The sequence below is a fragment of the Chiroxiphia lanceolata genome, chromosome 5 (assembly GCF_009829145.1).
Source record: "Chiroxiphia lanceolata isolate bChiLan1 chromosome 5, bChiLan1.pri, whole genome shotgun sequence".
Classification (NCBI taxonomy): Eukaryota; Metazoa; Chordata; class Aves; order Passeriformes; family Pipridae; genus Chiroxiphia; species Chiroxiphia lanceolata.
This window is the reverse complement of record NC_045641.1, coordinates 4,181,457-4,205,591: the sequence shown is the minus strand read 5'-3', so window position 1 is coordinate 4,205,591 and position 24,135 is coordinate 4,181,457. Positions and strand designations below refer to the sequence as shown.

The following is a 24,135-nucleotide window of genomic DNA, read 5'->3' as shown; positions in this document are numbered from 1 at the left end:
TAAGATGCTGATTTTTCCTGGATAACAGAGCTCTTAAAATTTTATTATTATTATTATTTATCTCCGTGGGATAAAAATGGGTTTAGAAATTACAATCACAATTCCAGGTTGCCCCCCCCCCCTTTCCCTGAACTGCTGATTTTACAAGGCTTTCCTTAAGACTCCTGGGCCTGAAGGTTGGGAGTTGGAGCTCTCGTTGCACGTGATCCATCTCTTCTGTGCACGGAGCACGGCGCTTAAGGCACACGGAGGAAAAAATAATCAAGGAATGTACGTGGAGGCTTGGGGTTAAGTGGTGAGAGCTGAGGAGTTTGGATGCTCATTTTCACAGTGAGCCATCACCCTAATGGACATTGATACTAATGATGGAGGAACCCCTATGGTTATGTGGTTTGTGCAGAGCTTTCAAAATCTGGGCATTGCCTGCCTTCCAGAAATACCTTTCAGGAATTCTGTCTGTGCGTGTACATACCCAAGATCATTTAAGTCAGCTATTCCTGATTCATTTCTAAGACTGTTGTTGATAACAATGAAATCTAGTTACTTTGTACCTGGAATTGAATTGGGCAGAGAGCCATGTTATTGCTGTGTTTAAAGAGTGCACAATTTCTGTTTCTGTTTGGAGAAGCAGAAACCAGTTGCTCAAAGTAAAACACTGTGGCCTTTGTAGTTATGCATCAGGTTTTCTCCTAATTTCTTGCAGATGTAATTGAGAAAAAAATCGACCCTTTTTTAACATGTTGGATGCTATAGCAAAATCAGAATAATCAACCTTCATTCATGCCTGCAGATACAAGAGGACAGACAGCTGACCCACTTAAAAATGTTTGTGTCCAGAGGATATTTTACATTTCCTTCCCAATTCATGGTGATGTTAATGGAGCTGTTTCTGTTTTTTCAGTGCCAGGTCTGGATAACAAGGTTGAGGAATTGTGTTCCAGGTGAAATTAATGTAAAACCACCTAAAAATAAATAATCATAAAATCATTTGGGCTGGAAATGACCTCTAAGATCATCGAGTCCCAACCATTAACCTAGGTTATAAATACAGTCATGCATGGTAAATGCTCCAAAAATTTGGATACTTCATCCTTGAATTCCCCCTGTTGTGGCTGGATGGCCACAGGTGACTTTTTGTTATGTTGAGGGAACAGGAGAATGAATTGGTTGCATCTCTGCAAGGGTAAGGGTGGGAAGAGATTAATTCCCCTTACCTGTTGCCATCTTCCATCTGCATCTCCCTCCCCCATTCCCGTATCCCAAGGGAGAGCAGAGCTGTGTCTCAGTGGTCCCTGGCTGTGTGGTGCTGATTACACTTGTGTGAAGTCTTTCAATGACATGACAAGTGCAAATGGAGCTGATAAATTTACTTCTGTTCTTTATCTCCACAATCTGACTGTAGTTGATAGGTAACACCACGAAGATAGACCATTATCCATGCACCTCTTCTTTTTATCCTTTTTTTTTTTTTAAATTTTAAATAATGCAGTGCAAGCCAAGTATTGACTTTAACCGAAGGGAAGTAATTAATCACAGTACTTATGAGTAGATCATTTACTGCTGGATGGGCAGTGCTGAGGCTGCTGTGCTCAGTCAGTCAGGGCAGGCTGATAGGGGTTCCTGGCATACAGGTCAGTCTCCTTTTGGGATCTCTTAGGCTGTTGGAATCTATGAGGCAAATTTCTGATCTCTGACAGTTTGGCTTGTGAGCAGAAAGCCACAGGTGTGGGATCTCAGGAAGACTGTTTCCATAATGTTGTATTTGGGGTGAAGACAGGCTAACCTACTGCATGGAAGTGCCTCAGCATTTGGTGGTGACCCTCCTGCTGCTTATTTCTTGCTGGACAAAGTGTCTTTCTCGGATTCCTGAGTTGCAGTGAGTTAACGGAGAGGATTTCTGCAAGATCTTGCATCACTCAAAAAAATAACTTTGCTATAAAAGCAGCCACTCACCCTGCTTGCACACACTGATTGTTTTCTCCCACAGCATCCAACTCCTCTCCTCCTTCCACCTGCAGCTCCCACAGCTGGGTTGGAGTCGTAGCACAGGCCAGTGCAAGCTTCAAGAAATGAAAAGCAATTCCCAAACCACCTGCTGCTTTTTTTTATTGTTAAAGAGATAACAGTTAATTAAGGACTAGAGAAACCCGAGGGGGAGAGTGTGCACATCTGTGAATGGCTCAAAGGATGTTAGGAAGCAAAGTCTTCTGTGGATGGGGAGACAGTTTTTTGCACATGGACTTGCTTGTTTTGACTGAGAGAATGTAAGTAGATAATTTCTGGAAACCTTGAATGGCAGCAGGAGGGATAATGGGTGCGTTATACTGAAATTCAGTGTAACTGAACAGAAAAAAACTATAAGGGAATTGTTCCAGTGAGAACCTAAAGCATATGTTCCTTCCTTTCTCTGCTTTTTTTCCTCTACTTTTTCTAGTCAAGGAGTGTTCTTGCATGTGGAGTTGTGTATGCAAGGATTAAAGCCTGTGTGTTGCCCCTTTCCTGGGTCAAGACCATAAAAAGTACAGCATAATCTTCTCTGAGAAATGGGATCAGAGTGCTTTGGGCAGGCTGAAAAACCAAGGGGCTCCAAGTATTTTGAAGACAATTGAAAAAGCGTGCAGAATATTCTTATTATATTAAATAGCTCCCTTGGGCTAAACATTATTTTGAAGTTAGCACTTGTTCAGTTTTATTTAAAAAAAAAATAGATAACTAAGAGCTGTAAGAGCTCGTAGATCAATCAATAGCTTGAAGGAGCATCTTCTAGCAGGATAAAAGAGCTATGCATTTTCCTTCAGATATCACCCTTCCTTCTAACATCTGTTTATAAGTCAGTTGTAAATTCACTTGAATGGGACCCGAGTACTGCTGACTCCAGGAGTGTCTTTTGAGCGTGTGTATTCTTTGATGGACAGTTGCTTATAACTTCTGGTTTTCACAAAAATCCTCTCTATAATATTTTCCTTGAACACTTTCCATGTTTAAGACAGGTGTACAGAAGCTGATGCCTGAGCTCTGAAGTTGGTATATCTTTGTATTTGTGGCTGCAGCATTAGGAAAACAGATCAACAGCTTTCGATGCACTTTTTTTTTTTTTTTTGGACTTCATTTGCATTATTTTGTGGTCCAGTTCAAACCACAGAACTCTGCTGCTGTGAGAACAGAAGACTGTTTGAAGTTTTAAGTAAGAAATTTGTTTGAAGATGTCTCCAGCCCCATTTGGCTTTTATTCAGGGAGTCTGCAAAAGAATTCAAAGCAAACAGTCATTTTTATAGAAAATGCCATTAAATCACTAAGTAGATTTTTTTTTTAAAAATGTAGTTTTAACTTATTTTGTTTTGGAAATATTAATGGGGGCTTTGTAGGGTGTGCAGCAGAGTGTGTTCCCTGAAGGTCTCGGGGAGGGTTCAGAAACAGTCTGAGCCCTTTGCTTAGGGGCACAGGAACAGGGACATCACTCACATTCCCATCCTGTTTTCACATCCAGTCTGGTTCTCAAGGATGTATACAGTTCAGCAAGCTGAATGAAAATGTGGGGATTCAACCGTTTTCTGTCAAAATGCTGTTTTATCAAAATGGAAATATTTTGTGAGAACATGTCAGTTTTGACAAATTGTTTTGATGGGTGAAGTCTAAACAAATTGTTTTAGCATTCTATGTTATTTTGATATAAAGACATCTCATTCTGACTGTGTCATTTAGACCTTTGTAACATAGTTATAACATTTATATTTTAAGATTTTTATAACATATAAATATTGCATCGAATATGTGACAACTTTTAAATCAAAAGAAAATATCAATATTGTAAGCTTTATATATTTTTGCAATATGCTGTTTAGCTTCTAAAAACTGCATATCTTATCACAGAGTCACAGAATGGTTTGGGTTGGAAGGGACCTTTAAGATCATCTAATTCCACCCCCCTGCCATGGGCAGGGACACCTTCAACTAGTCCAGGTTGCTCCAAGCCCCATCCAACCTTGATTTTTCCATGCTGGGTGACCTGAAGCAGACCCCCACTATAATATCACCTGTCCCTGCTTGCTGGAGTGGCTGGAATTCCTTTGTGCTGCTCTTCAGGTGGTTTCCTGCTGGTCTGTGATCCTTCTCCAGGCTCTGGGCATTTCCTGCTTGTGCTGCCATCAGACTGGTCGGAGTGGAATGGATTGATATTCCCCTTCCCCAGTAACTTTGGTATATGTTAAATTTATAACTATATGTATTAGAACATCCTTTTAAATCAAATTTTTTATGACATCCTGATATTTTAGTTGATTTCATAATGGAGTGAGAAGAATTGCCCAGGTCCTGCCCAGCTATAATTCTTGTTAACTATTTCTGTTCATTCCAGTCCTAGGAAGGAGTTAAATTTTTAATAGTAAAAATATTTTCCACACCGAAATTGTTGTCACTTAGCAGATTTGTCCAAAAGAACCTAAACCATTTTATAAAGCTGTTTAAGATGCTGTTCTTCACCATATGAGAAAATTAAAACTCCGTTGTTGAGCGGTTGATGGGTTCCAGTGGGGATTCTCCAGGAGAGGTGTTGACAGGTTGCTAGTGATCCTGGGTTATTAAATAAAAAAAAAAGGAAAAGAAACAAACATGAAAAGCTTTTTTGGTGGTTTTTTTTTTTTTTTTTTAAAGCGTAATTTGATATTATTGCTTTGTCTTTGGCCCTGTTACTGGTGGCAGCAGCTCAGGTCCTGTCAGATGGGCTGGTGTTACACTGTCCTCATGCCTGTGAGCTTGTACTCAGTGTGCTCAAACAGGGGGTAGATAGAAGGACATGGGTTTTCAGTTATTCATTATATATTATTTTATATTATCATGCATTATTTTGAAGCAATGGCACACTGAATTGTCCCTGGTGGCTGAAAGCATGGTCCTTTTATGCCAACAGTTGTTGGGCAGGAGTACCCATGATGTATGTTGAGAGGTTTCCAAGGAGGAGCCTGTTTAGGTTCTGTATGTCAATAAGGTGCCACTATCCCTTTATTTTAAGAAATGCAGCAGTTCAAATCCCTGAGTATTGTTCTTATCAATCAAATGGGTGGGTTGGGGGGGGGGGAGGAAACAATCACGAAAGGAGAAAACAAAATGTGTGTTCTTTCCATTGTCTTACTGGTCTTTCAGATTTCAAGGTTTTTCTTGCACTTTGCAGCATCCTGTTCTTGAAAAAAAGGAAAAAAAAAAAAGAAAATGAGAATTTTCATTGAAACCCATGATCTGAGAGGAGTGGCTTTAAGAAAAACAGCAACATGTAGGAAACTAGATGAAATCCCAAGAGCTGCTAATGTGATAATAGTATCTCATATTCATTGAATGGAGTGCCTGTGACTCAGTGCTTTCACAGGACTGTAAATGTTCTTTTAATCTCTTATTTCTCTAGAGAGGCAGATAAATCTGAACCCATTATGCACTGTGGCTGAGGCAGGGCACAGAGATTTACAGGGTTGCAGGGAATGAAGCTGCTGTCCTGGCTCTCAGGCACGTGTTTAGTGGGATTGGAGGGGATGTGATGCAGGGTGTGCATTGCTCCGGCCTTTTCCAGCTGCTCTTGGCACGGCTTTCATGGTCAGCATGCACAGTGCAAGGGGAAAAGGCAGGTTTTGGGCAAAATCTCGTGTCCAGTGAGCAGTGCTGATGGTACTTTGTGTGTCAGCCCCTGGTCCTCAGGTGCTGCCCAAGTTTGGAGCAGTCAGGCCCAGGTACAACCTGGAGTCTCAAGACACGGCTTGGGAAAATGAGATGAATGAGTAAAAGTGAGAAAATGGCAGAGGATCAAAAGGGGAGAGAGAAATGGGAGGCAGGGAGGTCAGGGCAGGCTGAATTGAGTGGAGAAAGAAGTGGGAAGAGTTACTGTTATTTGAGGGATATTGGATGCAATCTGTTTTGTGATGGAGTTCAGCCCTGTGGAAGGGGAGCTCACTTTTATCACCTGTACTGTGACTTCTGCAGAAATAAATACAGTCTTAATGTGGAAGGGTCCTTTTTCTTTCTAATTTAAGATTCCACTGCAATATTTGCCAAACTAGAAGGTGCTCTCTGAAACAAGTATTTTCCATGGAAGGAGGCAGGGGGGCTCTGCATTTTCCTGTGCAAGACAAAGGCAGTGAGCTGCAGAGACTTGGTTTTTACTTTTCCAGGTGTGGACAATTTCACCAAGGTCTCTTAGGAGGAGGCAAAGCCTGGGTTCAGCCTTTACCAACCCAGCGCTGAGTCTGGGAACTGGTGCATCACTACAACTGCTCCTGGGGAGTTGGAGAGGGAAATGTGGGATCTCTTTCAGGTCTTTGTGTAGTGGTCTAGATCCAGATGGATTTTCCTCTCTGTGCAGTTAGTCCTGCGTGAGTGTGATCTGAAGCAGAGCTACTGGCTCTGTGATGGATTCACTTTGGCTCCTCAACATGCAGATCTGGCCTCTGCTCTGGGCTGCTTGGCTCTAAGGCAGGTGGTTCTGTGGCATTTTTATGTCAGGGAGATGCTTTAAAGCCTTTGGCCTTGGAGCTTCAGAGGTGTTAAAACAACCACCTGCAGTGGCTCCAAGAGGAACTGAACCCAATCCAAAGGAAACAGGCACATCTGCGTGGACAGGCTGCAGCTCAGACAGGGCTGTGGTGTTGCTGCTAGACCAGGAAAGAGAAGCAGTTGTGAGAGCATTGGCATTTTGGAAGCATCACTTTGTGCAGGGCATGCCTTTTGTTTGGGCTGTACTGTGGCTAATCTGGTGCAAGCTCTGACTGATGCTTTTTCCACGGTGAGAGTGTTGCTAGTACCTGTCTCCTGTCTGGTTTATCTAATGTTTAATAATTCCATTCAGCTCACACAAGTGGCCATTGCATCAGTGAGATTATTAAACTGAGTCTTATTTTCTGCTACCGTGTCTCTGCTTCTCTTGAATCATGGCCTCTCACCATGATAAATGTGATGGCAGTTGGCCCCCAGGATCTCAAACCATGGCACAGGCTTGTCTTGGTCCTTTCTGTGCACAGCAGACCCTGTGCAGGACTATGAGACTGGCACTAAGATGAGTTTGGTGCTCAAAATGCTATTAGGACTCTTTTGGTCAAGCTTTGTTGTAGATCTCCTTTTTCCTCCTGCTCTAGAGGACCAACCAGTGCGATTGTGTTGCTGTTGTCTTCATCGGGCAACCCATCACTGCTTAGGGTATAATTACCAAAGTAACCTCAATATAACTGGAATATCTCAAATCCTTTCTTGTCATTGGGGCTATTTGGTGCCCCATTGTGGTGACAGTCCCTTTCCGAGGTTCCATCTTCACAGACGAGCTGTGTCTGGTGAGGGAAGGGTGAGTGTGCAAAGGGACAGTAGATTTTGGTACTTGGAGGGGATTTTATGCATTGGTGAAAGTCTTCTTCCTGGTTTTGTCAGCTACCTGGATTGCAGAGAATTAGGGATGTTTCCTCCTATGTCAGCCAGGCATAAATACCAGGGACTTTCTTACTGTGCAGATTTCTTACCACCATTTGAGTCTGTGCAGCTCAGTAAGAGCATGAATTATGGTGACGTTAATCATGCTCTTGTAAAATGCTGCTTCTGCACATCACACTTTTTGTTTGAAGGTTTGGAGGACACATTTTTTCCTCCATAGCTTTTGGCTTTTGTAGAAGGACCTACCTTCCTGTATGAAATGGTTCTCTTTGCAAGGATTTGACAAGGAGGTTTCTTCCGCTTTATTTCTTGAGTGTTTCCCCTTCCTCCCGCAGCACCACAGGCATTAGCTGAGATCCCAGAGATGTATTCAGATTATAGAGTCATAGAATAGTTTAGGTTGGAAGGGATCTTGAAGCTCATCTCATGCCAAACCCCTCTCTTAGGCAGGGATACCTTCCACTATCCCAAGTTGCTCAGAGCCCCATCCAACCTGGCCTTGAACACTTCCAGGGATGGGGAGTCCACAACTTGTCTGGACAACGTGTTCCAGAGCCTCACCATTCTCTGCATAAAGAACTTCCTAATATCTAATGTAAACCTGCCCTTCTTCAGCTTAAGGCCATTCCCTCTTGTCCTATCACTACATATCTCTGCAGTTTCTGGGTAGGAGCTCACAGAGTTCTCTTGGGAAGATGGATTTATTGAAATGTAGAGAAAACATGGATATCTGAACCTCATGGACCACTCCTGACTCACTGAAATTATTTAAGGAAGGAAAAAAGTGTTTTGAAAATAGCAATACTAGTGGAGTTTAAGTCGCCATGGAACAGGATCCCTTGTCCTGGACACCTTCCCATCCCATGGTTGAGCAGCCAGCTGCAGATGGGCTCTAAAAGCAGAGTTCTCCCAGCCTGTCTGCAGTAGGAGATGTTCAGTTCAGTCTTCTCCACAAATGAAAATGTGATTTAGTGGTTTAAAGTTCAGTGCTTCAGTTCACAGGTGCTGAGTGTGATATGCCAGAGAAGCACCGGCATTCCTGCAGATGGATGCTCGGGTTGGGCACCCAAGCATTACACTGACAGCTATTCTTATTTATGCAGCTGATTTTCCTTAGTTTGAATATTCTTGTTTAACATTTTGCTTGGTCCTCCAAAGCTTTTACAGGTATCATGATGGTTCAGATTCACTTCATTACTACTAAAAATTAATGTTTGGATTGTAGTGACTTGAACTGTAGAACTGAGAAGGCTGATTGTGCTCTGCAGGCACAGAAGAAGGTACAAATCCCTGTTTCTTAAACTTCCAGTGCAATTTATTGTCTCTCAGAGCTTTTCAGAGTCACATTATCTACACTGCAGGAGCAGAATAAAATAAAGCAAAACCTTAGAAATTAGATTTTTATGGGGAGGATAGCTCTGAAACCAACCAGAAACTGAGAATAGCTTGTTATATTTTTTTTTTAATCTGAGTCTAAAAAGCTGAAAACAAAGTCTGAATCTGAAAACAAAGGTCACATTGGCACTTTCGGACTTTGGAAGCCTCCAATCCAGATTTGAGTGGGGAGAGGGGCACCATCTTATTTAGATTTCAAACTGTGTGCTGACAGACAGGAGGATCTGTGAGTTGGGCACTGCTAAGACATCTCAAACTGGGCATCTGGAAATGGAAAAACCCTGAAATCTGTTGTCAGCTTCGAAAATCCCATTCCCCCCCCCCGACTCCTGCCAGCTTTGAAAGTTTGAACTGTGTTCTTTTCATCACATTTGTCATTCCTTAGGAGTGAAGCTCTGGCATTCAAAATTTGGCTGACAACTTTGTGGGTATGAGCCAAAATCAAGTTCAACTTGCACCTTTCTATGCTGCACCCAGTACTGTTCACAGAAAGAGGCAGAAGCCTGAGCTAGAGGGGCTCTGGTCTCATTCAGTACAACAATTACTACTATCTTCTCACTGACACCAAAATTAGGCTTATTTTCTTTATCCTGATGTGGGTGGACAAGAACTGATGAAGTGTACTCAACAGGAGTGTTGAGAGACAAAGTGTCATGTCTAAACCATTTCTTCTCAGGCTATTCTTCCCTCTTAAATAATGCAAGGGACATAAATCTCCTGGAAATCATGCACAATCAGTGCTGTAAAAGACTTAGAATGGTTCCAGGCAAGTTCAGCTGTTATTTTATGGAGGCTCAAGTCCAGCACTTCATGGTTTGGTAATTTTAAATACTTTTAAATGCACTTCTAAAGTAATTTAGAACTATGAACTGGATGTATAGTTCAAGCTGGGAGAACTGGCTTTTGGGGAAGGAGCAGAAGTGAGAAATGAGGTTGAGGTAAGGTCTGCTGGGCATGACTGCATTCTTTATCCATGCCCAGCTGTATGGGTTGCATACATGGGGGAATGGTCTTTAAACCATGTATCCAGTTTTTTACTGAGAGGAAATGTTGAAGTTTTCAAATGCTTGTGATTTTTCCTTTCTGTAGGTGTTGCTAAGTTAACAACAGAACTATATCCCTGTTTGTTCTCTCGCACATAAGTAAGATTTTTTGGGGGAGAGAGTGATGTTTCCAATGTAATTTAATTCCCATTTACAGTCAGGTGGAATTGAAGTCTGATTTCTTGATTTCTGATTGCAAATGCACAATGCATTTGAAGAGGCATCTGTACCTCTGAAGCTGACATTTGCTGAATTACTGCCTTTTGGTGCACGACTTTTACCTGTTTCAACTGAAACTGACCCAGAATGGGAATCCTAGAGGCAACTTTTATATATTTCAGTTCAAATCTTATAAAAATTTGTGGATACATGTCCTAAAGTAACCCAAACTTACAATATTTAGCTCAGAAGTTACTTAGTTTTTTCTAAATGTAACAGAAGTTCCTGATAAATTCCTTAAGTCTTTCTTCTTGAAAGTGTATTGACTCAACAGCTGATATATGATGTTCTCAGGGGTGATTTTTCTGCTTTGTAGGGAAAGCACCTGGAGTTTCTGATTTCCTGTCAAGGAATTGAAAGTTTGCACAGCTTTTTTTTTTTCCCCTCAGAGGTCATTACTGAACATACAAAGAGACTTTATAAATCACACCTTAGCCTATGTGATAAGCAGGAAACGAGCAGTTACACAAGCAGTGGCCAATTTTGAATGGGAGAGATGGAGATGATAAGCCACCTTGTTGTAAATCACTGTCAGTGACTACAGTGGAGCAACACTTTCCCTTACTTTGGGATTTAACTCTGTGCACAGGTTGCCCAAGGGTCTGGACAACAAACCAGCTTTTCTCCTGGTCTGAATTGCAATTGTGTCCAAAGGTTTAGAGCTTTTAAACCCCAAGGACGTGTTTCTAACATTGAATCACGGAATGGTTTGGGTTGGAAGGACTTTAATGACCATCTGGTTCCAACCCCCTGCCATGGGCAGGGACACCTTCCACTAGACCATGTTGCTCAGAGCCCCATCCAACCTGGTCTTGAACACTTGAAGGGATGGGGAATCCACAGCTTCTCTGGGCAACCTGTGCAAGTGTCTCCCCCCCTCTCATAGTGAAGAATTGCTTCTTAACAAACGTGGCAAGTCCTTTGCGTGACATACACATGGCAAGTCGTTGCAGTCTGCTGTGCTAAGCATTTCTTTTCTTTTCTCCTCTTTCCCCAGCAATCAAAGAGAAATACATGGACTGGACGGAGTTTCTCATCCACGATTTGACCGGCGCCCGGACGGCTCCTGCCAATTTGCTGGAAGGTGTATGTATTAGATTGCAGTTCCTCTCCATACGGTGTCGTGGTGTGAGTGCTGCAGCAGTGTTTGTTCCTGGTTTGTCTGTGTGCCATCTCTCTGGGATCTGAGCCAGAACTGGCCAAAAGTCAGTGGCAGTGTTGCCTTCACTCTGCTGGTTCTGCTTCTGACCCAGTGGTGATGGGTCAGATGGATTTGTTTTGCCTTTGAGTGGAGGGTGGTGCTTAGAAAGCTGGGTACTCAAAAAAGGCTGGGTGGGAAGGAGAGCACGTAGGGGATCCACAGGAAGGAGGATGCAGCCCTTCAGTTCCTCATTAGATCCACCAAACCAGTGACCTGAGCTTTCAAGTCATCCCTACCTCATCCTTGGAAGCGTTCAAGGCCAGGTTGGATGGTGCCTTAAGCAACCTGGTCCAAAGGAAGGTGTCCCTGCCTATGGAACAAGATGACCTTTAAGGTCATCCAACCCAAACTATTCTGTGATTCTGTGACACAGGTTGGAGGAGAGGGGGTTTTAGTAGGTTGATAGGGAGCACTGTCAGGTTTATGTGTATGTGGAAGGAGCTCCCCCAAGGACATTTAGCAAGGAAGCTGGGAGAGGTGGCCTCGGACATCAGTGGTCTGAAGAGCAGAAGGGTCTGTTTTTAGATGCACCCATAAAGCCAAGAGTCCAGTTTGTGCAGCATATTCAAGGGGTGACTTGCACCTGGGGCAGCCTCAGTGTTCCTTGAGATCCTGGACCAAAATCCCACAGATTCACCTTGAAACTGTGGTAGCAGAGTGCCTTTTCCATCGAGGCCTCCCCTGCTCTCATGTGAATGCAGTGGGGGCATTTGGAGAGGTGACAGATGGTCCTGCAGGAGATCATTCTCTCTGCCCCTCTCTAGGCTGAGTGAAGGCATACAGGTGGTTTACCTTAGTGTAAGCACTCATTTTACCTTTTGGGAAGCAAATCTGCATCCAGGCACCATTTTTGATCATTTTGTCCCTGATCACTTGCACCAACTATGGCTGCATCCCTTTTCCACGTGCCTGTGCAGTATGAGGTGCCTGGCAGGGAGAATTAATAGTTTACCATTAGGGATTCCCCTGCCCACCCCCTGCCAGTCTGAGAGATGAACAGCCCTTACACATCCCGAATAATCCATGTCCTGCTGCATCCCCATTCCTGGACCACTCCCAGCTGGCATATGCAAGAAGCTGATGGTGTCCAACCCCCATCTCTGGTGTATTCCAAACCTCTCCTCAGGCAGAGAAAAGAGGTAGCCCCAGGCAGAAATGCAGAGAGAGAAAACGTTGTGTTACTTGAAACAGTTTCTGACCCTCTTCTGGTGTTTTATGTGCTCAGTACTGTCTGTGTCGTGCGATGCATGTTGGCCCCTGTTGACAGATTTGCTGTTGTTGAGTGCTGTAGATTGTTGTTACTCTGTTAAATCAATATGTAGTGCTACTTTTAAACATTTTTTTCTGCGTGCTGGCTATGCATATCAAGAGTTCTTGCATTATGGTAAATGTTAATATTTCATGCAAGCTGATTATTAATCTTAGCCATTCAGTTCTCGTGGGGTAAGTGACAACCCCTTGGCTTAAAATTTAGCACACAAATCAGAGAGGCAATATTCACTTTGATACTGCCAGGGATTTATTATAATAAGTTAAATCGTTACACCATCGTTTCCTATTAAAGAATGTTTTGTTGCAATGAAGCAGATGTGTGAGAGGAAAAAAAAAACCCCACATTAAAGTGGATTTCTATTATATTATTAAATTTTGACGCTGCATTTTGTCATAAAATAATATTTGAAGAGATTATACAGATGCTTGTAGCTTACACTGTAAAGTAGCTTATAATAGCAAATATGTTTTTCTGAGAAATATCTATTAGTCATAAAGCTGGTTAAGATTGTACGTGTAATAAGGTTTTAGAAAATTTTAATTACATTTTTTATCACATTCTCATTCTGTTGCCTGCATTTTTGGATAAAGAGAGATGTATGAAAATCAGTTGCTTCTCAAAATTCTGAATATTTTTGAAATTCAACAGGAAAAGGAACTTTTTTAAAAATAAGGCTATCTCCCTATTTTGTTTTGTAGCCACTATTAGAAAGAACCATCCTGGACTGGCTCTGATTTACAGTATTAATATTTTTAAAAGAAATCTGAGAGGTTTATATTGTTTAATTAAGTAAAAGTAGGACGAACACACAGGAAAAGAAAAAAGTTCTTGTTTTTAATATATTTTGCCTTTGCTTAGCATCTCCTTTGGGGAGCAATGCTTCCAGATCTTGGGGTCTTTTTAATGCTGCTCTTAAAGCCCTGGAATCGAGACATCGCGTAAGAATTCACACTTGCTTTTAATAAAAAATAAGAAATCTAACCAGATGTCAGAGTCACAAAACAAAAACGGAGCCCCAAAGGTGTCATTCTGCAAAGCATCTCATGGTTTTTTAATGCCTGTGGTTGGCAGCTTTGCAGGTGTAAAGTTACACCCATGTGTAAATGGTTGCAAACCTGGGATCACAGAAAATGCTACATGGAAGCCAATAACCTCAGCCACTGGGATTTCTTGGGCGTGGTGGCTTGACCCAGCAAATCCTGTGTGCCTTGGCCTTTGATCCTAAGACCACAAAGCTGCTCTTGGCTTTGAGCTTTGGAATAACCACCACAGACTCTTGGATCCGTGGCTGTGGGGAATCATTTACTCCCCATGCTGGTAGGAATGAGATAAACCCTTTGGTGGAAAAGATCAGCCCACAGAGTGAAATTTCAGGGTCATACCCAAAGTGGTCATCTTTTAGTTAAATGGCAGGGTCCAGTCCTGTGATTGGTTCTTATCAGGTGCAATCAATGAGAACTTGGTTTGAAATCCTTTGAGTTGTTCAGGAGCATCCCAAGTGGGTGTGCCTTATGAGCTGTTCCACCTTTTATTATTCTTTTTTTGTTGTTGTTGATAATGTCGATTGAGAAATTAGCACAACTGTTGTTTTCTGTTTTACTTCTGAATTTGCACTTGGAAGACATTGGGTAAAATAGAAGAAGAACAGACTGTTTGCTGATCGCTTGGATGATGGTGTGAAAAACAAAAATAATCTTCTGCTGTCATCTGTTTCCTTGAGAAGTCTTCAAATAAAGTTTAAAATAAGGAGTTTTGCTTCTATTCAAACAGCCTCTGCGAGGAAAAAACCCTGTAGACCTCATTACAGTTGATTCCTTAATAGAGCTGCAGGATTCCCAGAATCCCTTTCAGTACTGGATAGTTAGTGTGGTTGAAAATGTTGGAGGAAGATTACGCCTTCGCTATGTGGGATTGGAGGAGACTGAATCCTATGACCAGTGGTTGTTTTACTTGGATTGCAGACTTCGACCAGTCGGTTGGTGTCAAGAGAATAAATACAGAATGGACCCACCTGCAGGTAAAGAGCCTCCTGAAAATATTACCTTCCTTTTTGACATTCACTGATGTTTTGGGATACTTGTGCAACCCGTTTCTACTTCTCCAGCGTGAACATTGCTTTGTCAGTAGTTTCTATCTGTGACACATGTGGCACGTGAGAGCCATCTGATTTGGGTTCAAAGTGGGTCAGGTAAACTCATATTAAATTTATTTAATAAATTCGGTTTATTTCTAGCTCACTCCTGGAAGGATGCAGTGTCCATTCAAAGCAGTTTGTGCAGTTTTCCACCAAGAAGCCGAGCTGGTAGGGATAGTCCAAGGATATGTGCCTGTTTCTCCAGCCCTTTTCAGTGGTGTTTTAGGGGCCAGGTCTTTCTGGCCATAATTTAAGCATCCTGAGGGAGGCCTCACTGGGAACCAGTCCTCTGCTGTCCTAATGAAGTCCTAGGTGATACCTCTCACCATATACTCACCATTTGCTTTCCCCTCAACCAAAGACCTCTTTCCCATGTGTCTTTCCATGGCCACACACATTTCTCTTGGGTATCAGTAGACCTCCATGAAATTTCCCAGGGCTGGAGAAAGTGTTTAGAGACCCTCATGGTCTCAGTGCAGTCAGAAAGTGCAGTGAGGGTGCTGGGTTTGTCTGCCTGTCTGTGTGAAACTGCACGTCGACGGGTCCTCTGCTATAAGCTGAGAAAATCATGGAATCCTGGAATGGTTTGGGTTGGGAGGGACCTTAAAGATCATCTAGTTCCAACCCTCTTGCCATTGGCAGGGACACTTTCCACTGGACCAGGTTTTTCCAAGCCCCATCCAGCCTGGCGTTTGAGCTGGCCATATAACCTTACTCCTTTGAGTAAGGGTGGATGGGATCCTTCAGGTTTAAAATGCCACAGATTTTTTTTTCCCTGCATTTTCTGCAAAGAAGTGAGGTTTGTGCAAATCTGTCAGGCAGTATGCAACACTGGGAGATCACAGCTTGGAGAAAAACTCTTTAGGGTTGAGTTTAGTGTTCAAACCAGCTTTAATGGGGAGGGATTGGGACTGCAGCTAAGCCAGTCTGGGATCAGAAATTGAGCCACCTTTTCCTGTGTAGGTGAACAGCTTGTGCAGGTCCGTGCCTCATTTCCATTGTGCTGTTGTTGATGTTTTGCCATGAGTAATGGCAGCAGAAAGGTAGCCCTCCTTTGGAAGGATATTTCTGATGTGGCTTCTACCCGTCACACCTGGTTCAGAGAGTTCACCCCCATCCATGCAATCATCGTGCCCACAAGTTTGTCTGGGACTTGGGTCTTGAATGCTTTTTGGAAACCTGTGTTTTTCTTCACTGATAGGTAGGAATCAATGTTCCCCATCACTTCTAAATTAGATGGCAATGAAGGAGATCATGAATGTTGCTTACTCTGTAACTTTGTATTTGTGTTACAGAGGAACACTTTCCTGTTGCCTGCCTTTGAGCCCTCTTGGCCTTTATAGGTTTGGTGAATCAATAGAGAAATGGCCCGAAGGAGATTTGTGCTTCCTCTTTGTTTATTTCATTCACTTTCTGCTCTTTCCTCCTTTTGTCCTTTTTTCCTCATTTTATTGTTGTGCTTCCTTCCCTATGGATTCCATACACCCCTTTCCTTTTTCTTTTCATTTTTTTTTCACTTGTCTTTACACTTTTTACTGGACTCTTTATTTGCTGAAGTTACATTTCTGTGAAACCAGGGAATCCCCTCTCCTGGATTAACTGCTTTTGAAATTTCTCTCTTTTGTTCTCATCTGTCTTCATCTGATACATGTTTCCTCTGCTTGGCATTTTTCTGGTCATTCAATTTTTAGTGAGTGTTGTTATTAATTCAATGCCCAGATCTTCTTCCTGACTTCCATTGACTTAAATAGGCAGTCATTACTTCACATGTCCTAAAGTTGGGTCTCATAGGAGTTTGCTGAGAAAAGACCCTTCTGGTCTGAACCCGTTTTCAAACAAGTCCTCTCCTGAACACTACCCTTAAGGATCTTTCTTAGATTACCTCCTTCTGGTCTATGCAGTTGTCAGACTCTGCACTGAGGGAGTAGCCAGTCAGCAATGGGAATCTGATGAGTTTCCAGAGGCAGGAATGCCAGTTTTTCCACTTCTGATATAGTGGAGTATATCAGCCATTTGATACCCACATAACATCTACATACTCATGAAGCAATGGATGAGTAAAGTGTATGAGACGTTAAATCAGAGGAAGAAGAGAGAAAAAAAGAGCCAAGTGGCTGGTCTTGGGGGATCTGTTCCAAATTAAAGTGTCTGCAAAAAGAATCTTGGAGCAAGCAGGCAGGGAAGCAGTAGAGAGTTATCAGGACGAGATGCTGGCGGCAGAAAGCACTAAAGAAACTCAAAGATGAAGCTACTACACAAACTGGCAAAGAATGCAGTTTCCTAAAGACTGGTGGCCAGGGATACATCCTTGACTGCTTACATGCTTGCTAGTTACTTCTGTGTTAAAGAGGATTTGGACTAGAAAGACCTTTGTTTAAAAGACCTGGTGTGGACCTTCTTAGGAAGGAGAGAGTCTATGGGCAGTATGTTGGTTTTTACACACCAGGGATTAGCTTCACCTGCTGTAGTGTAGACACAGAAGACAGTGCAGCACGAGCAATTGCTTTCTCTTTATGATGGGTGGAGAAAAGGGGATGCTTGAGATGTGTCTACATAGGTAAGATGAAATGACATCTTCATAAGCCTACTTTTCTTACTCAGGGGGTTTGAAACCAATGAACACAGGCCTGGTTGTCTAAATTTTCAACATCTGACTCCTTGGTTGATAACAGAAACAGCCTTAGAATGTATATCAAAGGTGTTGTGAATCTCCTGTGACAAGATGCTGAGGACATGCAGCTCCTCCCAAATCAGGCTGTGTGTTCCCTTGCTGTCAAACAAGGATGTTCAGTTATCCATCAGTTCTGAGCCTCAGCCAGTGCTTTGCCTGCCCTCAACTTGGATGCTGCATATCCACCCTCAGCTTTATTTCCCTTTATGTCTGAGCTGTGATTTTCCCCTGTCGATCCACCCTTGAGGATATGTCAGGTTGGGTTTCATCTTACAGAGCAGTTTGAGGTCAGTCTTTTGAGATGCAGAGCATCTCAGATAGAGGAGATTCCATGGATCCAAACATACACAGTATTTTGTGTAGAGAGGTCTCCTTCCTGAAGCCATTCACTTCCTAACGCCCACTTAATGTACAAGAATGTGCAAGAGGGTCCTTAGGGGGTTGGAACAAGATGATCTTTAAGGTCCCTTCCAACCCAAACCATGCTGTGATTCTGGCTGTCTTCTCCAAATGGCAACTTCCAGGGACTTTGTATGTCTCATGAGCCCATTTAACCAAAGCAAAGGGGTCATAGCTTATCTTCTCCTTCAGTTGTATATCTGAATCCCAAATAAACCTTCTTGCTAGTGAAAATTGCCAGAGGCTGCTTGACACAGAGCCGCTGATGGTCTCAGCTGTTTATGCAGGACGAGATCATCTCATTTTATGTTACTTTCTGTTTAAAGACAAATTGCCAGTTGTTTTAATTGCTCACTACTTGTTAACCTTAATACAAATTGACACAGTACACTTGGTTCAATTACCTGCAACCCTAGCACTTAAATAAAATGCTTTATGCTCTTTTAACCATGCAATTTAGTGTCCATATACTTGCCAGCATAAGTGATCTGCAACTGATTAAATGCGCATATGATATTCCTTGCTGGTTGTTGAAAGCACTGGAGTTGCCTCTGTGTTGACGTTTGTTGACACTGCTTGAAGAAGTTACTGCTTTTTTTCACTGATTTTGAGCACAGTTGCCCAAAATGCCACTTCTTTCTTTCCTGTGCTTCACTACCATCACGATAGATAATGAGGGTCTGTTTCCAGCAGGGAGGCATCAGGCAGGGTTTTCCTTAACTCAGACCTTTTGTTGGTTGAAACAACAGGCTGGCTGCAGCATGGGGCAAAATCATATTGTGTTGAGTCTTTCCCTGTTTGGCATCATTTAAACCAAAAAGAAACAGGGTGAGTCGTTCCCCTGCCTGCGCTTCAAGTTGATCAGAGCTCCTGCAAGTAAGGGAGAAGTGGAGAAACAGGGCTGTAAAATAACGAACAATTAGATAAAGAGGGCACTTCTTAACACTTGTGACCACTGCACACGCTGCAAACAAAGGCTTGAAATCTATATTGCCATTAATAACCAGACAGCTGAGGAATTAAAAACGCTGCCCTGAAAGGTTAACATTTCCCTTTAAGGGTGTTTAAATTCATATGCATATCCTTGATGTCTGTTCTGAAGTAGGGAGATTTGATATAGTGGAAGTATAAATACATCCACTTCCAGTGAGTGATTCTGCAAATCCTGTTTTGATAAGGTCTTAAATCTGTAAAGTCCTGAGCATAAAATTCCCTTGTACCATCAGAACAAGGTGGAAACAGTGCTTGCCAATTCCTTTTTTTTTTTTGTACATATTTTTTATTTCCTCCTTCAGAATTGTAAGATACAGCAGTAAATCTTTGCTAGCTAGTAAATATGTATGGTTGTTAGATGTACAGAATTTAAATGCAAATTGGGCCAAATTGAACTGTGATGTAATTGTGTGAAGCCAAACTGGCGAAAGAAAAGCTCCACACTGTTCACTCCATATCAGGTTTATTACTGAGTAAATGTTCATTTCCATTTTAATAATTGTTGAAATCTATCTACCTATCTTGTCTCTTTAAGGCCTTGATATGAATGTTCTGCAATAACTTGTTATGTGCAAGATAACAATATGTTTTCTAGGGCAGAAGTAAATCCAGTGTAATGTTCTTCATCACAGTATTATTTCCTACATTGTTTCCTTTGATGATTCATAGGCATTTCACTGCACTGAACCATAAAGGGCTTGTTAATATAATGATTTAATAATATTAAACCTGTGTAAAGAAACTCACTGAAAGCAATGTGAAGCTGCACAAAGATGTTGCCTAAAAGTATAATGATGGAAATTCATGAGTGTGAGTCTTTGAACTGGTGTGAGTCTTTGAACTGGTGTGATGCTCTGGATTGAGTGTGGTACCAAAAAAAATGTGTCTGGGTAGAGATTTAGCTGAAATGTTTCTTCCCACACATACCTTCCCCCCACCCGCAATCCTGCAATTAAAACCAAACCAACACTTTCAATGAACACAGGAGCCTTAGTAAAGATAACATTTGTTTTGTTCAAATATAACCAATATTGGCTGAAGACCTGAGGCTCCTCAAACTAGAAACCATCAAGTGTTTTGAGAAATCAAAGGAGAGTTTTTTGCTATTTTCAAGTAATGAGATAATACGATTCTTATTTCTTCTGGAGTAATTGAAGGATGTGCATTTTTCTGGGTTTCACTGGAGGATATGAAACAAAATCATCCCTCCAGTGTGTCCCTGCTAGTTGCTTTTGTGTTGAATTTATCCATGCTGTACAACTTAGAATATACACACTGTTCATTTCACTTGTACTGTCCATTTTTATGACATAAGAACTTAAGTATTTCAAAAATGTTTGATCTCTAAACAGTTGCCTCTTGAATTTTTTTTTTTTTTGCTTTAGATATCTATTCTCTGAAGACTATATCTGAGTGGAAATGCGCTCTGGAAAAATCCCTTAATGATGCAGCAAATTTTCCTCTTCCAATGGAAGTGTTCAGGGTAAAAGACTACATTTTCTTCACTTATGGAGCCCATAATGAATAAATATCATGCAATATTTAGCAGCTTATACTAAACTTCTGCAGGAAAGGCCTTTACTCTAATACATAACCATGAGAGGTCACAAGTAGGGTGCTTGTATAAAACACATTTTTATGCGTGGATTTTCCATTCTTATAAGTGATTTCATGGTCAGTGTTTTCTAGGGGTTGGGAGTGATCAGCAGTGATTTCTCCAGCATTATTTTTCATGTGTTTTATTCTGTTAGACCTGTGCAAAGACATCATATACAACCGTGAAGTTGTAAGGCTGCGAATATAAAAGTTGACACAAACAGGACAGATTTCTATGAGCCTTGCACCAAAATTTTCATCTGATCACAAGCCACAAGACAGAGAAACCTCCTTCAGGGACCTGTAGTGGAAAAGGGAGATAATTTTATTTCCACATCTTTTTTTTTTTTTTTCTCCTCACTCTGGTTTTTAGTAGTGAGAGACGTGCTTTGGCCCTGAGGCACCAGCTTTAATTTCCCATCCAAATCTGCACTGCTGTTAATCATGATAGCTCCAGATAATCCTGATTTCTAGCTGTGCCTGTCTGGTTCCTAATACTTACACCCTCAGGTGATGGGCAGCACGGCTGTGGGTGCAAGAGGATGCTCAGGGAGGTGTTTGAGATCACAGCTGTGCCCCACTGTCTCCACTGTCACCTCTGCCTGGGACCTGGTTGTAGCACAGTGTCCTCCCCACCATCAGTCTGAAGACCATCGGGTTCCTTCCGTGCCCTTTAAGCAACATTGCACTGATGTACTCAAAAACTTCTTTGGAATTGTTGCAGTACATGTGTGGAATGTGGCAACTGATTTAGTGGTGGCCTTGGCAGTGCTGGGTTAATGGTTGGCCTCGATCTTAGAGGGGTTTCCAACCTAAATGATTCTCCAATTTTGTATGGAAGAAGGCACTCATCGTGCCCCATCCTGGCTTGCAGCCACCTTCAACCTTTCTGAAGGGACATGCCAGTAGCTTCCCATGAGGAATCCAGGCTCCTCACCCAGCTGAGATGCACTTAAATTAGCAACCTTAATTTGAGAATGCTTTGCTATGGCCCAGGCAGTGGCTCACTTGCTTCCAGTGTGAAAGCTCTGCCGACTGTGTTGGCCTTGGGCTCGAATTTGGTTTGAGGAGCCCCGGGTTTGTGATGGAAATGGTGTTTGGAGAGTTTGAGTCTCTGCCCATTTATTCATCCAACGCCCCGATTTGCCAACTCTATTAAAGTTGCATTGGCATGTTCAAGATCAAAAACAGCTTGTGTGGGCAGGAATTAAAATCCCGGTAGGGAATGGCTGATGTGTGTATTTTATTGCCTGTCTGTATGAAAGAGTGAAGAATATGTTGTGATGAGTGCTATAAAACATCCTTTTTAAAGAAGTTTATAACTAACAGCTTTTTGCTGCCTCTTCTCAGCATGCCAGACTTATACCCACTTATTTTAATTATTGCATGAGTGTCAATAAATTAGAATTCAGCAATCCCAGTTGCTGTGCCATGTGGTTTGAGCTTCCAAAGATGAAGCTCTTAGAAGACAATGCAACATGTGGAATGCTTGAATGGCCCAAGAGGAGAGTTACTTTGGGGCTAAATGTGGCAAGAAGACAGGATTAGGTCAATAGGGTTTCTTTATTTATAATGTGAAAGCTGAGTACAAGATGGGCTGAATTTAGTCTTTGGTGCAGTCTGAGCCCCTGGTTCTGGTGCTGGGAAGGCAGGAGGCTGAATAAGTGGTTTGTGTGTGGGCATCACTTTATTCTGCCCATGTAGGATGAATCAACCCCATCTTGTGCATTTTAATTAAAGAGGAAAATATGAGATCTTGTCTGTGCCCGTGAGCATGAGTTAAGGAAGGGCTTTGGGAGACTATATGAAAGTAAACTTGACTGATCTTGCAAAATAACCCAATAGTTATGTGTGGGACCTTCAAGGAGAATCCCAGATCCTGGCAGAGAGTGTTGAATTCAAAGGTGTCTTAATAATTTCTTTTTAATTTTTTAGTTTTACTTTTGCAAAGCCAGCACAGAAGTAATGTTTCTTCATGGTGCCTTGGGCTCTGTGCTACTGTAGCTGTCATGTGTTAGATGAGATATAAAACACAGAGTTTGACAGCTGGCAACTCTTAAAGACCTTCTGGAAAGATGGGAATGTTTACTTTGGCAGCCATGGTAACTGCACACCAAGGGATTACCTGCTGCCTTTCCCACATTTCCCTGCAGATTCCATCACTGAGGAGAGCATAGTTGTGTTCTTGGTCTACATGAGCAGTCCCTGAGGGTGAGCGGACAGATTTGGCTGGGTACAGCTTTAACTTCTGTTGTCCTTAGAGCTGTGCATGACTGTGGGCAGTGACATCAACTGGCCCCAGGAGGTGCTACGGGAAAGCAGATTTGGTTTGTTGGTGAGAAGTGGCTCCTCTTCAGGGTCTGTCAGCCCATTGCTGCTGTCAGTGATGATGCTCCTTGGTTCTGGTGTTGGGTTCTGCCTTGAGTACTCATAAACCACAAATTTGAGCCTGAATTACCAATGCTCAGAAGTGTGGCAAGGCTGAACTTGGCATGTGGTGGTCTTCAGCAGCAGATCCAAAAATCCCTTACAAAAGCACAACCCTGATGCCCCTTGGCATCCAAGGAGAGGACACCAGCCACTAGACCACACGAGCCGGTTGTAAAAATCAGGGAGAAAGCTACATACAGGATTTTCTTTTTTTTTTCCTTTTTTTTCCTGGTGCTATTTTACACTTGGCCATTTGAAAGTGTTTGTAAAATGCTTTAGGATCCTTGAGAAGGAACGTGATGTTCAACTGCCAGAAAATGCTGCTATTATGCAGCTACTAAACATAGTGTTTGCAAACTGCACATCCTGGAATAATTTTTCTCTTCACAAAAGCTTTTTGCAGCACACCTTACTTTGTTGCTCTTTTCAGAAAACATGTTGATCCTTAAAAGAAAAATAAATGCAGGCAGGATTTTCAAGGGTGTCTGAATGGTTTAGGAGCACAAATCCTTCCAAAAGGACACAGCCCAAGGAGATGTGTCCTTTGCTGTATCTGCTTTCATTTAAGGGTGCTGTAGGGATGCCCCATGGTTGGTTAAGTACCAGTCATAAATGATGGCTTAGGCTTCAGAGGTCACCTGAGAAAATGGTCAGGGCTTTGGATATGAAGTGTGGTCAAACCAGGGCCTGATTTCAAGTTAAATGTGACAATTTCAGTGATTTGCTTCAATGCTGACATTGCTGATGCTCTCTGAAAGGGAGCCATGCTCCCAACTCACCTTCTAGCCCTGATATTACTAATAAGCCATATTTTAGAGTTATAGCCGTGTAGTTTGTGTAAGATGAATGCTGGACAGAGATCATGGGATTTAGTTTCCTAGAGAGAGGCCCACAGTGTGCTGGGGATCTTCTCAGACATCCCATTATGCTTTCTCTGATCTCCTGTGCTGTATCCGTGGGTCCTGTGCAGATGTCATGGATCCTCATGTGTCTTTCAGCTCATCTCAGACACCTCTGTTTGGGCAACTAAACCCTATCCAGGGTTTGGGGTGCTCATCATCTTTCCATAGGTGTTGCATATGGACATCCTATTCCAAATTGTCCCCAGTTGTTTTAAGTGTCTGGCCTGGATGGAGATGTCACTCCCCACATCTCTAACCTGAACTCTGTTAAATAACTGATGCTTAGGAGGGAAGGATGTTATCTAAGACAGGTGGCAATTCCTGATGTTCAGCCTTTTGTCTCATTCCTCTTGTCTCCACCCTCTGCTCTTCCTTTCGTGAAGTTTTTGTATTTTTTTTTTTCCAGCCTGAAATTTTTCTCTCTCTACCAAAAATACCTCTACACCATGCCCAGCCCCTGTGGTCCTATTTCTATCAGGA

General features: G+C 42.3%; 1 protein-coding gene and 1 long non-coding RNA gene across 2 annotated transcripts in view; one reads left to right on the top strand and one right to left on the bottom strand.

Moving 5' to 3' along the window:
• SFMBT2 (Scm like with four mbt domains 2) overlaps positions 1 to 24,135 on the top strand; it is a 122,590-nt gene that overhangs the window by 43,388 nt on the left and 55,067 nt on the right. Inside the window, 3 exon segments of the mRNA XM_032688517.1 lie at positions 11,054 to 11,142; positions 14,301 to 14,547; positions 20,113 to 20,210. Of these exon segments, the coding sequence (XP_032544408.1) occupies positions 11,054 to 11,142; positions 14,301 to 14,547; positions 20,113 to 20,210 (434 nt within the window).
• LOC116787161 lies at positions 7,860 to 20,581 on the bottom strand. The gene is made up of 3 exons (XR_004357198.1): positions 20,572 to 20,581; positions 13,798 to 13,803; positions 7,860 to 7,966 (listed from the first exon to the last, which is right to left on the bottom strand). It is a non-coding gene; the product is annotated as an uncharacterized LOC116787161 (long non-coding RNA).